This window comes from Brassica napus, chromosome C8 (assembly GCF_020379485.1).
Source record: "Brassica napus cultivar Da-Ae chromosome C8, Da-Ae, whole genome shotgun sequence".
NCBI lineage: Eukaryota > Viridiplantae > Streptophyta > Magnoliopsida > Brassicales > Brassicaceae > Brassica > Brassica napus.
Window position 1 is genome coordinate 28,169,132 of NC_063451.1, and position 18,444 is coordinate 28,187,575.

The 18,444-nt window shown below is 36.5% G+C and overlaps 2 protein-coding genes across 2 annotated transcripts; both read left to right on the plus strand.

Annotated features, from left to right (window-relative positions):
* The first annotated feature begins 2,826 nt into the window (after positions 1–2,826).
* On the plus strand, positions 2,827–3,426 carry LOC125591958. The gene has a single exon (XM_048766898.1). The coding sequence runs from the start codon at positions 2,827–2,829 to the stop codon at positions 3,424–3,426; it is 600 nt and encodes a 199-aa protein (XP_048622855.1).
* A 12,865-nt stretch (positions 3,427–16,291) lies between these two features.
* LOC106364280 (glyoxylase I 4) lies at positions 16,292–17,784 on the plus strand. The gene is made up of 3 exons (XM_013803895.3): positions 16,292–16,844; positions 16,931–17,036; positions 17,383–17,784. Exons 1-3 carry the CDS (start codon positions 16,690–16,692, stop codon positions 17,644–17,646), a joined length of 525 nt encoding a protein of 174 aa, XP_013659349.1. The 5' UTR covers positions 16,292–16,689; the 3' UTR covers positions 17,647–17,784.
* The last annotated feature ends 660 nt before the right edge of the window (positions 17,785–18,444 follow it).

Sequence of the window (18,444 nt, forward strand, 5' to 3'; positions counted from 1 at the left end):
AAATAAAGAAGAATTAATGAAGTTAGGATTCTTTAACTTTCAGAAAGTACAATTGAAGGTGAAGGCATAACGAGTTAGCTGTTAAAGAAGAGCTTCATCTTTCACTTCGACAGTAGCTTGTTGGTACTTGTTGGTGCTCATATTTATGACTTGTTGGTACTTGTGAAGGCATAACGAGTTAGCTGTTAAAGAAGAGCTTCATCTTTCACTTCGACAGTAGCTTGTTGGTACTTGTTGGTGCTCATATTTATGACTTGTCCCCTACTTACTTTAAACTTTCATTTAACTATTCATACTAAAATTTTCATATCGTGGGGGTTGATTAAAAATACCTGTTATTACATACAAATAGTGTGAAAAGAGGGAGAAAATGAAATAATGAGGGTAACAAGAAAGAAGAAGGTGGTGTCTTCTTTCTCTTGATAGATTTGGAACAGTGACACATTTCCTTTAACTCTCCATTGATATTGACCGTCCCTGTTTTTTAACCATCAACATCTTCTCTTCCCCATCTAACTTAACTATCAAGTGTATCTCCATCCACATTATATGTCTACTTAGTTACACACATAGACACCATCTTTTAAACTGTAGTCTCGCAGGTTCAACTCTCAAACTTTCTGTATGTGCGGTAGTACTGTGATTCTCCAAAAAATCATAAGGGTTTTTCTTGGATTTAGGACATCGTTTGCGATGGCTCTAGTCATTATGCCTCTTTTTTATCAAAAAAAAAATATGCCTCTTCAACCTTAGTTTTTAAGGAAGTTCTTAAACGTCAAATAGACTAATTTCGATGAAACTTCAAGCTTTCAAATAAACTCTTTTTTTTTTTTTTTCAGTTTTCCCTCTTTTCATTTTAGTTTATTTGACATTTAAGATTTTTTTTTTTCAAAATCAGTGACGTTTTCATTATTCTAAACAACATTTAAAATATTTTTAGATTTGTAACCAATTATATAATCCCAATTTTATTAATCAGTTGAATCAGTTTTATTTAATAATATTTTATATAACCAAATGATATAAAAGTTAGACATTCTTAATCAAAGTGTATTAACCTTAAACATCAAATAAAATGAAAAGGAAAATATATCAAAATTGTATCTCTATAATATTATTTGAAAAGTCAGTTTCATACGTGTCGCGCTCACGTTAATTTTAATGATGATTTATTACCGAGATACTCTTAATGAATTAATTAAAATATCATATTTAAATACTATTATTAAATTTTTTTTATTTAGTTTCCTTTAAAAAAATTCCAAATAACATATATAATAAAAAGGAAACATTTATAAAGTTTAAAAACGAAAATATTTGTATTTATAATATGTTTTCATTAAAAAGGAAAGTTTACAAAATAGTAATATTTCATTTAAGACATATTTTTAAATAACATAAAATATAATTTGAATTAATAAAATACTTTCTTTATATATATATATATATATTTTTTCTTAGATGAAAAAAATATATTTTTATATAATGTGATCTCATAAAAAACTTCACACAGATAATCCGACACTAGAAAAATAAATGCTATTTCTTTTAAAACATAATTTTAAACAATACAATAATATTACTCTTTTAAAACATATTTTCAAACAGTCATAGATTTAACTACAATAAGAATATATAATTTTATAATAATAATTTATTTATTTTATAAATATAAATTATAGGTTGATCGTCAAAAAATATTATGAAAATAAAATATTAACCAACTGCTACAATTTAGTTCTTTTGTAAAATTTGTGCATATGCATGAAACTTCATAATATTATATTTATATTAATTTATGTAATTTGGAATCACTAACTTTATTTATTTTTTTATTTCATTCTAAACACAATATATCTTAAGTCATACATAATCTTATTAAAATATATTTACATATCTAAGACAACAACCAACTTAAATGCAAATAAGAAAATTAATCAAAATTTTAATATATTTAGAATAAAAAATGTTATAGTTAAATTCATAGAGATAGATGTAATCTAATATATCCAAATGATAACTAAATCGACTGTAAAATAACAAAAACGACTAAATATAACATATCTAAAATCATATGTCTAATTGAAGTAATATAGTAAAGAGGCGATCTAGGGTTTCATGATTTCACGGCGATGGGATCATGGAAATGGAGGCGGCGAACGGGTGGATCTACAGGAACAGCAAGGCACGGAGTGGGGTTGTTAGATTGGGCGATGTTACCGAATCTCAGGGGATTTGATTTGGATATACGGAATGGATATTTTGGAAAATTAAGGAGAACTCGTGTTTCAGAGATCTCGATTACGATTTCGATCATCATCAAGACGAAATCACAGAGATCTACAGGTATTGAGTGGCGGTTTAAAGATTCTGTATTGTTTCTCTTTTAAGGAGAATGGGGGAAGTACAAAAGCGATATGGAGAGTTGTGATTTCTAGTGTTTATGATAATAAGATTCCATGTAGAAGATTGGGAACGAGATTTCACAAAGAATATCAGTTGGAGATATATGGAATTAAAGGGGATCAACCTTGGCTCGGGTATTTGGAAAGTGGGATTTATTATAAAGGGGATATTGGGTCTCTGTTTTATTGGAACTCATCGAATCAATCTTGTACGTTTTTCTACAGAACAAAACAAGGTCTTTCTCTCATTTTGTTCATCATGACACAGGAGCAACTAGTGGGTAACGGTGGGGACATGAAGGAAGGAGAGAGTGCTTGGAAAAGATTGAAGATTACGGTGCCTCATTTCGACAACTCGGCGCTCATCAAGACCTACTCCAAAACTCTGATTGGAAGGTGTATGAATCCTCCGGAGTAAGACATGAAGGCTTTGATCCAGAATGTACCTAAGATATGGAAGTTGGAGGATCGGGTGATTGGGACAGACTTGGGGTTTGGCAAGTTTCAATTTGATTTTGAAACGGAGAATGATATTGATGCGGTCATGAAGCTTCAGCCTTATCATTTTGATTACTGGATGCTTGCTTTGGCGCGGTGGCAACCAAAGAAGAATCAACTATTCCCATCCGAAATCACTTTTTGGGTTCGAGTGATTGGTGTTCCAATGGAGTTCAGGACGGCCCCAACTTTTGAAAGCCTCGGCGAGGCACTTGGAAGATTAGTAGCAGTGGATGTGGAACATTGTCGAGTTCAGGTGGTGGTGGATGCGTTTCAAGAGTTATGCTTTGAAACCACTTTGGACTTCAAAGGGGGTGAGTTCTACGATGGCGAGGAAGTAAAGATCTCTTTGGGGTATGAGAAACTGTTCGGGTACTGTGATGTTTGTTCGAGTCTCTGTCATAAAGAGGAGCTATGTCCTCTGTCAAAGAAGACTGTCGCGAAGGCGAGTCCAGAGAAGGGAACGGGGGTTGGTATGATGGGGGAAAGCATGACGATCGAGCACGGAGCTATAAGGGGGTAGTCATCAATGGAGCTCCGAAACAACAATACAAAGAGCGAGATGGCCGCGACTACCATGGGAAGGGCAAGGGCAAGATGACTGATGAAGCTGACTTGAAATGGGTTAAGGCAGCTGATAGAGGAAACAAGGGATCCTCTAATGGCCACAAAGGTTACCGCGGAGATGGCGAGGGCTCGAGATACAGAAGTTCACGGAGAGATGAGACACACAGGGGCTCAGCAGGTTCATGGTACAGTAAGGAGTGAGGCGAAGGAAGATGGAGAGATTAGGGATCCTGTGGTGATCGACAAAATACTTCCCTCTCAAGAATTCCATGAACGACTTGTTAAGACTCAGACGTTGGGAACAGAAGCTATCTCAGATCCTATGGAGGTGGAGAAGGGGCTCCAAATGATTCAGGGTTTGGTGGAGAAACAACCGGTTTTGGAGGATGATAAGGTGATGAATATGGATGAGTTTCGAGCTGTCTTTTTGGAGCACGGAATTGATTTGGATGCGGCAGATAGCTTACCAGACGTTTCTGATAGTGAGCTGGAGGAGATGATGAAGGAACAGGAGGAGGGTGATAACACCCAGAGGGAGCTGGATATAGGCACTAACGCTGAGGAGAAGGAGCAGGTTGATGAAGTAACAGGGAAGAAGCATGCTTCTCGCAAGAGACTGCTTAAGGCCTCATTGGGTACCGCAGTGAGCACGAAGATGAGGATTGCATCTGCACTTGCTTCGCCGCGGAAACGAGCTCCAACCAAGACAGGCACACGCCATGGAGATAACGTCAAGCAGCAGGAGAGCAAGGGACCCTCAATCCCGAAGAGTGGAATGCCAAAACCATAGGTTTTATGAATCAAGTTTTCTCTGTTGTTTTAAGTGGGCGGGGTTTTAATTTTCGTATTGGGTTTTACTTTTTTCAAATAAGTTCTATGAGCAAGTATGGTGTAGTTGGTTCAAATGGTAGTACGGTTTCTTTTTGCGGTTTGGGTTTATGGTGTCCTCTTTGTCCTTTTAATCTTGTTATGTGGTTTGGGAATAAAAAGGAACTTTCATGGATTCAACATTGGGTTCATCTTAGATGGTTTTCCATGGTTAATCTACAGGTATCTCTTGGTATAATGGTGCTAGGTGGATTCTCTGGCGATAACTTTTGGAATGTATGGGAGAGTTGGATTAGATCTAGTACACATAATGTCACTAATAATTGGTTTTTTCTTACCATTATCTTGATCGGGTGTCTAAAGCCAAATTGGCTAGGTAATGGGTTGGTATTAGTGGCTTTGAATGTAAAAGGTGTGGCCCAAAAGCAGTATGAACAAATGCTTGCGATTTTGGTTCTTATGGCCACAGTAGCTATTTTTTTAAATAAGATTCATTATAAGGATTCTACGGGGAGAATTAGTAGGGAAGATTCGAAGAGTAATTATTATAATTTGCATTGCCTTGGATATGTGGATATATTTGAACTGCAAGGGATTAAATTCTTTATGACATGGGCTTGTCTTAATAGATTTCCTCGGTTGATTTCGAGATCATGGTTATCGAGAATGAGACTGAACTCGGGTGTTTCAAGGGGGCCTTTGTTATTAAATCACAGTTGTAATAATAATGGTTATCGGAATGTGGCATTACGTCAAGGTGTGATGGAACTATATAGGGGTTTTGTATGTGTTGAATGTGTAACAATTGCTCTGGTATGGTGGTTATGGAATGTTGGCGTGTTTCGGTCTTTGGGTGACATCAAGCCTGAATCCTCTAGCTCGTATGAGCAATATAAAAATATTTTTTTTATGAAAATACTAAGTTGGAATTGCAGAGGACTTGGAAGTCACTGGACCATAAGTTATCTTAAGGAAATACGGCATAAGCATAAACCAGATTTTTTATTTTCGTTAGAGACGAAACAGGAGTTTGAATTTGTTCAAAAATTTCAGGCTCACTTTGGATATGATAGCTTGGTTACTGTGGATCCGAGCGGGAGAAGTGGTGGTTTGGCTCTTTACTATAACAATGAATATCAAGTAAAAATATTATACTCTAGTAATAGAATGATTGACATAGAAGCGGTGTCTAATGGGAAACAAGTCTTTCTTACTTTCGTTTATGGAGATCCGGTTCAAAAGCTAAGAGAACAGGTATGGGAACGCTTAACTCGATACGGATTAGCATGATCTGAACCCTGGTTTATTATTGGCGATCTAAATGAGATTACTGGGAATCATGAAAGGATGGGGGGGGGTCTCTACGGAGTGCAGCTTATTTTATCCCTTTTAATAATATGATAAGGAATAGTGGTTTATTGGAATTTCCGGCTCGGGGAAATAAGATGTCATGGCAAGGTCGGAGAGGTAAAGGGCAAGGAGCATTTACGGTTAGATGTCGACTGGATAGAGCTTTGGCTAATGAGGAATGGCATACTCTTTTTCCATATTCTTATACATAATATTTGAGATTGGTGGGATCGGATCATCGACCTGTTGTAGCCTTTTTGGAAGAAAAAGTACCAGGAAGGAAAAGAGGACAGTTTAGGTTTGATAAATGATGGATTGGTCAAGAAGGGCTTATGGAATCAATAGTATCAGGATGGACAAAAAATCAGGAAGGCCGTTCAGAGGATTTCATCACAAAGATTGATAATTGTCGTCATGAAATTTCATCATGGCGGAAAAATAATCAACTATATGGGAATGACAAAATTCAGAATCTCCAAAATGCGTTGGAAGAAGTACAAACTGATAATAATAGGTCACAAGAGGATATTATTGAGATATCTAGGAAATTACAAGAGGCCTATAAGGATGAAGAGGAATATTGGCATCAAAAGAGTAGAAATATGTGGTATTCATCTGGGGACCTAAATACTAAGTTTTACCACGCTCTGACAAAGCAACGTCGGGTCAGAAACAAAATAGTAGGCTTCCATGATGAAGCGGGTAATTGGGTCACTGAAGAGAACAGTGTTGAGAAGGTGGCAGTAGATTACTTTGAGGATTTGTTTAGATCAACAAACCCATGGGAGTTTGATAGTTTTTTGGAGGAGATAGGTCCATCTATTTCCCCTCAGATGAATCAAATGTTACTGCGAAGAGCAACGGAGGAAGAAGTTCGACAAGCGTTATTTATGATGCATCCGGAGAAAGTGCCTGGCCCAGATGGAATGATAGCCTTTTTTTTCCAGCATTCCTGGAATGTCATTAAAAAGGATGTGGTTGAGTTGGTCAATAATTTTTTGATTACAGGTGATATGGATTCACAGTTAAACATAACAAATATTTGTATGATTCCAAAGATAGAGAGACCAACAAGGATGACGGAACTATGACCGATAAGCCTATGCAATGTTGGTTATAAGATCATTTCGAAGGTTCTGTGTCAAAGATTAAAAAATTGTCTTCCCCAGCTAATTTCGGAGACACAATCGGCTTTTGTGGCAGGAAGGTTAATATCAGATAATATTCTTATTGCGCAGGAGATGTTTCATGGTTGCGAACCAACAAATCCTGTCAAAATAAGTTTATGGCAATTAAAACGGATATGAGTAAGGCATATGATCGGATAGAGTTGAATTTTATAGAGGCCCTTCTTAATAAAATGGGATTTGATGCACATTGGGTTAAGTTAATGTGCGAGTGTATATCTTCAGTTCAATATAGAGTTTTACTCAACGGGCAGCCGCGTGGTCTCATTATACCTCAACGAGGATTACGTCAAGGGGACCCATTATCCCCTTATTTATTTATTATGTGTACAGAAGCTTTAATAAGGAATATAAAAAAGGCGGAGCGAGAGAAACAATTGACCGGTATGAAGGTAGCTAGAGCGTGTCCAGCGGTGTCTCATCTGTTATTTGCAGATGATAGTTTGTTCTTTTGTAAGGCAAACAAAGATGAATGTCAAACTATTCTCAGGATATTAAAGGATTATGAGGCTGTATCCGGACAACAAATAAATTTCCAGAAATCCTCAATCCAATTTGGACATAAGATTGAGGAATCAAGCCGTCAGGAATTACGAGACATATTGGGGATTCAGAATTTAGGAGGAATGAGGTCTTATTTAGGTTTACCGGAAAGTCTAGGAAGATCGAAGGTTCAAGTGTTTGGTTTTGTACAAGATCGTCTCAATAACAGGGTGAATGGTTGGACTTTTAGATTTTTTACCAAAGAGGGAAAAGAGGTAATTATCAAGTCGGTGATAACTGCGCTACCAAACCATGTGATGTCGGTGTACATATTACCGAAAGCTACAGTGAAGAAACTAACGAGTGCAGTAGCTCAGTTTTGGTGGAGCCCATGAGGAAGTACAAGGGGAATGCACTGGAAATCATGGGATAAATTGTGTGAACATAAGGATAGTGGTGGACTAGGTTTTAAAGATTTAAATGATTTTAACACGACAATGCTTGGAAAGTAATTGTGGAGGCTGATAGAGAAACCAAACTCTCTTTTCTCTCGAATTTTTAAAGGACGGTATTACAGGAATGCTTCACCCCTGGAACCGATTCGCTCATACTCCCCGTCGTATGGATGGAGGAGTATCATCTCTGCTAGATCTCTGATTTGTAAAGGACTAATTAAAAGGGTGGGCACAGAGTCATCTATTTCAGTATGGAATGATCTTTGGCTCTCATCCACTCGCCCGAGACCAGCTAACAAAAACCTTCATAATAGTTACCCGGACCTTACAGTGGATTCCCTTATTCATCAAGACTCCCGCACTTGGAATTTACAGGCACCTAGGACTTTGGTGGAACCCAACGATGCGAAATTGATTGAGAGTATTCCTCTGAGTAGAAATCAAATGGAAGACAGGAATGGTTGGCATTTCACTAATAATGGGAGATATACGGTACAATCAGGGTATCATGTCGAAAGGATATATCCAGATAAGGAAAAACCACCGGAGTTTTATGGCCCTAATGTGTATATTCTCAAGGCATTCTGCTGGAAAGTGAAATGCCCTCCAAAGTTAAGGCATTTTCTATGGCAGTTGCTGACAGGTTGTATAGCAGTGACAAAGAATTTAAAATCAAGGGGAATAAAAGGAGATACAGTTTGTGTACGGTGTGGAGACCCAGAGGAATCAATAAATCATGCTTTCTTCGAGTGTCCTCCGGCACGTCAAGTGTGGGCACTATCGAAGATTCCATCAAACCCGACATTATTCCCTATCGGTTCTCTATTCGCTAATATGGATCACTTATTTTGGAGAGTCAACCCGAAAATGGAGAATCATCCGTTTGCATGGATATTATGGTACATTTGGAAGGGTAGGAATAATAAGGTTTTCAGTAATATAGATACGGATCCGAGGGAGACGCTTAAATTAGCAGAATTGGAATCAACACTTTGAGCAGAGGCACAGATGATCAATAATCCAAGGGTGGCGCCTGAAGTACAGATCCGATAACATTTAGGGAACGCAGGACGATGGTGTTTCACGGATGGTTCTTGGAAAGATAAAGATTCTTTCACAGGACAAGGATGGTTCAGTACCATTCCGGGGTTTGAAGGTTTACTAGGGGCAAGGAATGTAAGGGCAAGTCTCTCACATCTTCATGCGGAGATGGAGGCATTAATATGGGCAATGGAATGTATGAAAAACTTGCGACAGTACGGGGTCACGTTTGCAACGAATTGTTTCTAACTGGTGAAGATGGTTTTAGAACCAGAGGAATGGCCAGCATTTGAAAGTTACCTGGAGGATATTAAGCTTTTGAGAAGAAGCTTCACCAACTCGGATATTGTTCATGTTCCTAGGACGAATAATACAATGGCGGATCGCTTGGCACGCAGTGCTCGGATACAACCGTCGTTCGCCGTACACATGGATGCAGAATTGTCATTTTGGTTTACAGAATCCACATGAGTCTGTAGATATTTTTGTTGTAAAAAAAAAAAAATTGAAGTAATATAGTATTATTAATATAAATTATATATATATATATATTATATATATAGATATTATATATATATATATATATTATATATATTATATATATAAATTATAAATTTATTTAAAACTAAATATTTATAGTGTATTTACTTTATAAATATTTATACATGTGCATGAACACGAAAAAATCACCTAGTAATTATTTAAACATCTGCTCAAAAAAAAAAGCTAATAAGTTATTTAGACGACCAAAAAATCAACATCTTATTATTATTTCAAATTACCTTTAAGACATTTTAAACAAACATTTTGACAGACCCCAAAATATCGCAAACAGAATCGTTTGCTAATTGGGACAGCCTAAAATGAGCTGGATACGGCAACAGAAGACCAAAATCTAAGTTATCAAAAAAAGACCAAAATCTTTTATACACAAGATAAGACAACAAAGAAATATTTACATTATAAGTCATTTTATGAGTTTATAATTACACTTTCAGTCACTTACTACTACTAAGGTAGTTTCTCTTCTTCCAAAGCTAGATTTTCTTCTACCAAATCTCTTTTTTATCTAACACAAAAAGTAACGCAAATTATTTTACTATCACTGATCAATTAAAAACCGTTGAGACTTTTTAGCTGTCTACTTCTTTTTTTTGGTTTGTTTATAATTTTTAAAATCAGAAGTGGTGGCCCACATATTTTACATACAACCCAGGTTGGGACTGTAGATGCTCTGGACAGCCCAAATTTAGTATACAACTATATATGTCAACCAATCGAGCTTTGCTTTCCTTAAAAAACTCACAGCAAAAAAATCTCTGCAAAATCAAAATACGGCTGTAGAGAGCTTTATTTCCAGAGCAAAAAAATTAGCGCTTTAGAAATCTACAGCAAAAAAAGCTACAGCAAATAAATTTACAGATTAAATTCTACGACAACAAATATAAAGTTACAGCAATTACCAATAATCCCATATTCTTTACTTTTGACATTATCTTTTTTTGTTATTTTAATTGTTAAAGAGGATAAATTCTTGGAAGAGAGATGAAAGAGACGAGACTGGATATAGTTACGACCATCAACGACGGAGGACGGGAAATTGAGATTCGAGATGTCGAGTCGGAGAAAGCGGTTACGCAAGAACATAGTGGAAGATAAGTTGTTTTTACTGTGTTTTATTTATCTTTTTGTGTGGATTTCTATTTTGTGAAGGTAGTGAGAGATGAATTGCAGAGGAACCAGTACAAAGATAAGTCTGACAAGCGTGTGAACAGCTGAGACAAAAGACATTCATGCTGGTTGGGTTTCCGTTGGTCTTGAAACTTATTTCCTTTGAGGTGATTTCTTGTTTGGTTAGGAAGTTTCGTGGAGAAGAAACTAATAGACTATGTCGGAGTTAAATTGCTCTTATCTTTTGGAGTTGATACTGACTAAAGTATAAGGTGCTAAGAACAATTCAAATGTATGTTTTCGGAGGACTCTTTGGAGATGAATAGAAGTGAATATAGTTGCATATTGTGGTTTGTATTATGTAAGATTGTGTACATGTGTACATATAAAACTGTATGTACACACAATGCGGTGTACATGTGTACATATAAAAATTGTATGTACACACGGTGCGGTGTACATGTGTACATTGCACTTATGTGAATATGTAACTGATTTAATTAACATTTTGGCTGTTTGTAGAGTTATAGTAGGTAATGTGTTTGTTAATGTGGGGGTATCATGACCAAAACAAGAAGGCTATAAGTGTAGAGTTAGTATAAAGGGCAACTAATGGTAGTCAATAAGTTGTGCATTTAGAGAAAGTAGTTACAATAGTAAAGATAAAAGACCAAAGATCTAATCTCTTCTCCATATCAATAGTTTACAACTTCCGTATTGTAGGTTTTCTTTCATTTTCATCAACATCCAAGTACAAGATTTCATATGCTTCATAGGTTGTGTTCTTAAAAGGGAGATATGTCCAAGGTTCCTAGTGGATGGCCGGATAATAGAAAAAGGGTTCTACATTGTTGTACATGGATAACGGCGTACACATGGATGATAAATCTTGTTAGGGGGGCGTGTGTACACGTGGATACTCTTGTTGATGGACACCAGTGAGTATGGTGTGATGACATGTTTCACAATATAAACATGTAAATGTAATCAAACAATTGTATAAGACAAAAAAATATAACTTTTGAAGTCCAAAACATCAAAACTAAAAATCCAAAAAATGTTACAAAACTAATAAACAACATAACAAAAGACGATTCGTCTTTCTCGTTGTTTCACTAGTTAAAGAACCAAACATATATAACATTAATATATCCTACCAAACCAAAGATAACAACTAAATCTATGAAGAAAAATTCAACATCAGATTTTCGAAGAGAGCTAGAGAGACAAGCGAAGGAAGGTTGAAGACGGATCATTTCGAGAGCGTAGCAAACGTTTACGGTTTGAGTTTGCAGAATTTGATAGCAGAATCTGACCAAAAGATGCAAACCTAGAAGCTTCAATCTCGTGAATCGGAAATGAAGAAAGTTTGGGATACGTAATGACCATTGAAATGCTTTATTTCTTTTCTTCACAAACTAACTTTTCTACAACTATAATAGAAAAAGGGGGAAAAAGAGATAAGGAAAAAAAGAAGAGAACGATTTGTGTCCACGTGATTTAATGTTTTGTGATTTACTTAATAATTATTTAGATTTCAATTAAAATAAAAGTAAAAGGGCAGCGTTGATTTTTTATAGGTTGGAAGAAGAGAAAAAAACTTTGGAAGAAGAGAAACTACCTTGGTAGTAGTAACTAACCTATAGTGTAAAATAAACACATAAAGTGATCTATACTGTATATCTCTAGACAACAAAAGACTTAGAGAATCATTATCCCAAAGATCCATTTAGGATCTCTTAATCTTTTTTTAATATTTTTAAGTGTTAAAAGTTATTTAAGAAACCTATTTTAGAGACACCATAATTTTTGTGCTCCAATGGGAGTCTCTTATTTAGAGGTTCTAAAAAAAAATGTTAACTTTGTTTAATTAAAAATAAAATTTATTTATTAAATAAAATATTATAAAAGATAACATTTTAAACATATATTTAAATAAAAAACTTAAAAACAAAGATTAGAAAAAAAAACTTCAAGACCATAGTCATCAGTTACCTGCTGCATCAGGTGGTTGACATCGCCTTCGGGAGTGGACAATGATGTTGAACCAGCCATGGTGTTCTCCATGAACTCAGCTTGAACCTCCATGTTCACAAACTGGTTCTCAAATGAATCCATCATCTCTGACATCTTCTGCAGATTGCGTGTTGAAAGAAACACAGAACATATGAGAATCCCAAGTTGTTTAAAACACAATGAGCCTACTTAGACTTGTCTAGTTCATGCTATTGCACCTTTGTTGTGTTTCCATAAAAACCAAACCTTTATGTCTACCTGGTAAGAATAATGCAAGTCCACATTAACCTAAATGTCATAACTAAGTCTTAACCAGTACACATAAACTAAACCCTAATCAATGTTTAGCAGCACATCAACAGGCTCTTTCTCTAAGAAGAAAAGAAAACAGATTCACAGACAAGTATAAGAATGAAATGGAGACAAAAATGATCCTCACATGCAAGAGAGCATATCAAAGATAAATGGGAGTGGAGAAGCTACAAGTAGCATTGACACACTGTAAACATCACCAAAGAAGAAGAAGAGATGAACCAAGTGGGTTATACCACTTGTAAGCAAGTGGGTTACTGCCAAGAATCTCCTCTTCTGCGCTATACCACTTGTAAGAAAGTGGGTTACTGCTCTTAAGTCTTTGTAACAAGTCGTTAACAACCAAATCAATCTACTACACATGCAAATAAACTAGTACTTACTCTATAGTTTCACTGCTTACCTCATACTTAATGTGAGGGATATCAGGGAAGAACTCTCCTTCCCACTCACCAGAACCGCTACACTTCGCTCCCGACTCCGCAGGACACGTTTGTGGATCAGCAGACTTCACACGAATCAAATGAATAAGTAAACTTTAGAAGAAGCTCAGAAACGTTTTAATGATCGAAAAGATTAGAGCTTTGGACTTACCACCAGAAATAAAGCAGTGTTTGAGCAGAGATAGATCATAAAAATTTCAACTTTCTTCATAGTGTTCAACCAGAAGAACAAAACCCTGAACAATGGCGATTGGTGAGAATAAAACAATGACGATTGGTTTGAGCTTAAGCCCAGAAACCCAGATGCAAACTCAGAGGTCTTGGCATCAATCGTTGCTGAAGAGAATCAATTCATCATTCAAAATCTGAGAATTACAGAGGAGGGAGAGACGAAATCAACTCACATGGTCTGGTTTGGGCTTGTGGCAAATGGTTCCGATGATGATCAACGTCCACGAATGTCACGCTTCTCTTGAGTTTCAAATCTATACCAATAGGAACGCAAAAAACTCAGTACAAAGATAGTAAAACGAAATTGAGGATTGATGATACCTACCTCTAGAGGTCGAAGGATCAGGATTCGTGAACCGTCGGTCTTCTTCTTTAGACTTTACACCGGCGAAGAAGGAGAGGAGAGGAGAGGAGAGGAGAGATGAGAGAGAGGAGCAGACTTTGACGTGTGTCCCATAAGCGACGACTCTTATTTCCCTTAATCAAGCGACGTTTCTTCTATTAAAAGGTAATTTTTCTTTTTTTTTAAATCACAATTAATTTAAGAAACCCTCGTAACAAACCTGGATAATGGTGCTCTTAGAGCATGATTATCCCTAGAAACCCATAAGATTTCTTAAGTACATTTTAATGATTATTTAACTAATAAATGTTAGCTAAGGATCTTAGTTAAAAATCACCTAATTTTTAACCTACAATGGTAGTTTCTTAATTTGAGTTTCTTAAAAAAAAATTTAACCACATAACAATTTGCTGCCTTATATATAAGTTCAAACAGCAAGTACACGAACGTTCTCATTACTAATATGTTTCACACCCAAACAGCAAGCAAAGTCAAGAACTTGCAATAAAAGAAAAAGAGATTGTGCTTTATACCTTCTTCCCGCATAAGTTGAAGAGAGGAGTAAGATACCTAGCACACTGCTTAAAAGTGGCTACAATCTTTTTTCCTTTAGCGGTTCTCCTCTCAGTGTTCTCACAGCATCAAGCTCCTGTTTCAACTCAATCAACAGCTAAATACACACACAACAATGTTACAACATGCTCAGCTTTAATGGAATCCACTAACAGAGACTCAAAGGCTTCTAGCAATCTTATTCATAAAGAGGAACAACTAACAAATATTACCTTCTAATTTCTTCACATAGAACATTTTAGTAACCGAAGAAGCTAATACTATGAGCATAAGAAGAACCAGCAGTGGCCTATAGGACAGAGTTTCAGCTTATGGGAGAAGCAAAGTAGGAAACATTAAATATGTATGTACTTTTTTCAAGAAGCTCAATCTGTAAAGCAAACCATTTTTTCTACAAATAATGAAAGAGGAAGGGCAACAAGTGCATACAGAAACAAACAACATATGAGGCAAGATAAAAGAAACAGAACACACAGATGAGGTAATACCGTAAACATGTTTGCTGCGAAAGCATTCACACCACGCAATAACTATTGCTTCTCCCTCATTCTTCTGTTCCTCTTCTTGTGAACATATGATCTCTGCAGCAGATCAATAAAAACACTGAAAATCAGATCCCTAACTGTTCAAACTCTCACACACTAGTTAAAATGGTCGCAATTCAGACAAGTAAAACTCTCTAAAGTCCCAACATTGTGTCTGAAAAAAAAATAGACAAACCCCAAACTCCAAAATAATTTGGTCGCAATTCAGACAAGTAAACATCTAAAGTCCCAACATTGTGTCTGAACAACTGGACAAACCCCCCAGATTCTCAATCCATCTAACAAAGGCTAATAAGAGAAGCAGCTGAGAACATGTTCAACCGATCCAAAGAAATGCCAAAGCACGAAACTTTAGCTTTCGGGTTAACGAAAAGAAACAAACTTTGCGGGGAAGAGATAGAGACCGATTCCCAGGAAGTGCGGCGTTAGAGTCCTGTCTCCGCCGCTAACTGGCTGTAAGTCTTGCCGGAGGCTGACTTCACGGTGAGAAGCTGATTTGTAACCCTCTGTTTCGTCGCCGCTTCCCTTCGCGATGGAGAGGAGAAGACAGAGAAGACGCTGATTGCACGGAGGAGACGCCGATTGCAGGGAGGAGACGCTTCTCTTCACAAAAGCAGTCATCGGGACGACAGAGAACGCGAGAGAAGAGGAGAGAAAAGAAAAAAGAAAAAAGAAAAAAGAAAAAAGAAAAAAAAATCATAATTCACGGTTTGTTGATACGTGTGTTAAGAACTCCTTTTATGATCGGTTGCGAAAACCCTCTATTAAGGATCGGTTATCTAATTTTCTTTTTGTTTTGATTTAATTAAATGCCTTATTATGCTTAAAAAACCTACTAAAAACTCAGCGATAAAGATGATCTTAGACCATATTTATTGCGGGGTTCTTAGTGTAATATAAGAACTGTTTCTTAACTTTAACTAAGAAAAACTAATAATCGTCTCTTAAAACTCTTATTTAAGAGCCGGTTCTTAGTTTTTCGTAGTTAAAAATTAAGAAACGGTTTATATATTACGCTCAGAACCCACCATAAAAACTCTGTGGTAAATATGTTTCGTAATTGCTGACATGTCCAGAATCATCTCTATCGTATGCTTTTTTTTTTACGTGTCGTACTCATCCTGGCAGCCTCAAGATCACAACATCTTCCGAATGAGGTTGCCCAATTTCACAGATTTTCACCAATTTCCTTTTTATATATGTCGTAGTTGTTATTGTGTATAGTAGCAGCTAGCTAGCTGTTTGTTCATCACATTATTAATTAATTTTACGTATATCATCGTCATCTCGATCACGGGTTGCATTGATTTGACTGCATATATATTTCCTTTTGAACAGCTAGCAGACATTATTATTCATTTATACTACGTACTATTGTTAATCATGTTGATTAGTTTCTAATATCCAAATCCTATAATGGCTAAACCAATTAAATGAGTTATGCAGTTATAGGCCTAATTTGTTAAGATTAAATTTCATAAAAATACATAATACCATTTGCTTATAGAGAGGCCTTCTATAAATACACCAGCATGGTCAAGTCGTTGATTACCAGATAAGTTTCGTAGTTATCCAATTTAACTTTCCCTCTACACGACTATATATAAAATATACACGTACAACTACATATATATATATATATATATCAATCTGCATCACCATCGACGCCGTTGTATTTGGGTTGTTTTCTTGTTGATCGGAGGCAGCGTTGCTTTTGTTTATTAGGAGTTATCTCGGGAAGATGAAGGAAAACCCAGGAAACCCTCTCCATCTCACGTCACTGAACCATGTGTCTCTCTTGTGCCGATCCATCGAAGAATCTATGAACTTTTACCGAAAGGTGTTAGGGTTCTTCCCTATTCGAAGACCTGAATCTTTAAATTTTGAAGGCGCTTGGTACCCTCTCTTAGTTATATCTGAATTTTGGAAGAGTTTACAGAAAATTATAAATGAGTTTTAAAAATGTTTTTTTTTGGGTCTAGGTTATTTGGACATGGAATTGGAATACACCTCTTGCGTGCCCTAGAACCTGAGAAACTTTCAACGAAAAATGAAATTAACCCCAAAGATAATCATATCTCTTTCCAGGTTATTTTTTTACCATTTTTGTTTTTGTTTTTGTTTTTACTTTTGCATTTTAAACCCTAAAACATAATTTGGGTGCATACAAGCTCTGAATATAGATGTTCCCTTAAGATCAGTAAAAAGAAAAGTGGGTCCTTATAATTGTGTAATAGAACTCTTACCGAGGATTAGAGAACAAACCATTTGGTTTTGAGATTTGAATCATATATTGTGTGTTGAGAGAGAATGAGAAAACAAGCATATATATATTGATCCAGTATATATAGTTGTTACTCTGTTTTGTGCCTATATGTGGCGATTTTTGCATATTTTAGTGTAAAGAAGAGACTTGTTAATTGTGAAAATGCAGTGCGAAAGTATGGGAGCAGTGGAGAAGAAGCTTGAGGAAATGGAAATAGACTATGTGAGGTCTAAAGTAGAAGAAGGAGGGATCCAAGTGGACCAGCTCTTCTTCCACGACCCTGATGGTTTCATGATCGAGATCTGCAACTGTGACAGCCTCCCCATTGTCCCCCTCGTAGGAGGCATGGTTCGATCTTGCTCAAGAGTCAAACTCCATCAGATGGTGCAGCCACAACCCCAAACTCAGATCAACCAAGTGGTCCACCCGTAACGATCTCTGTCTTTGTTGTCATCCAGTGTGTATGTATTGTCTACTTGATATTGAATGTAATGAATAAGAGACCGACGTGGATCAGTGGAATGTGAAAAGAGCATATATTAAAGAAAATATCATTTTCTCTTTATTGTTTTACCATGTTTTGTTTATGTTTTACCGTCCAGGGTTCTATTATTCAAGTGTTTAAAATAAAATAAGGTTTTTATAGGATGTTTGTTATCATGAATTTTAGGGTTTATGAAAGTTGTTTTACGAGCTTCTCTCTCATCTCTCTTTCTCTCTCAGGCGAGCTTCTCAAGATAGTTCGTTAACCGCTGGTTTTAAAGTGTCCTCCCTGCTTTAACCCCCAGTTTATCACCCTTTTGCCTAAAAACCTCTGTTTTTTCGCCGCCTAGTTTCAAATTGTTCCTGCTTTTAGTATTATCCATCAGTCCGAAAACAGTCTTGACAAAACTTTCACCGGGTTTACCCCCGACTCTTATCGGAGGGCCGCCGTCTAGCCATGGAAAAGACTACCAGAAACGCCTGCAGCCCCTCTCTGTGCGACTTGGGAAGGGAACTGGGTCCTAAATACTAAACTGTTCCTACTCTGGGTTGTTATAACCTCCTTAGATAAACCCTTTCAGAGTTTCTTCCACGACTTCCAAAGTTTCTGAAGCTTCTGAGAGGTTCTCTGTTTCACCTAATACTTGCTCTGTTTCCTCTACTACCTGCCTTGTTCCGTCGGCTACTTTACTCGGGTTAATCCATGTTTCTATCTCAACTGGCAACTATGGCTCACCGCTACAACAT

What these genes read in the sequence shown, in the direction of transcription:
- LOC125591958 (XM_048766898.1), top strand. Translation starts at nt 2,827, where the DNA reads ATGAAGGCTTTGATCCAGAATGTACCTAAGATATGGAAGTTGGAGGAT.
- LOC106364280 (XM_013803895.3), top strand. Translation starts at nt 16,690, where the DNA reads ATGAAGGAAAACCCAGGAAACCCTCTCCATCTCACGTCACTGAACCAT. An exon ending in TTAAATTTTGAAGGCGCTTG is followed by an intron (nt 16,845 to 16,930) that starts GTACCCTCTCTT and finishes TTTTGGGTCTAG; the next exon opens with GTTATTTGGACATGGAATTG. An exon ending in ATAATCATATCTCTTTCCAG is followed by an intron (nt 17,037 to 17,382) that starts GTTATTTTTTTA and finishes GTGAAAATGCAG; the next exon opens with TGCGAAAGTATGGGAGCAGT.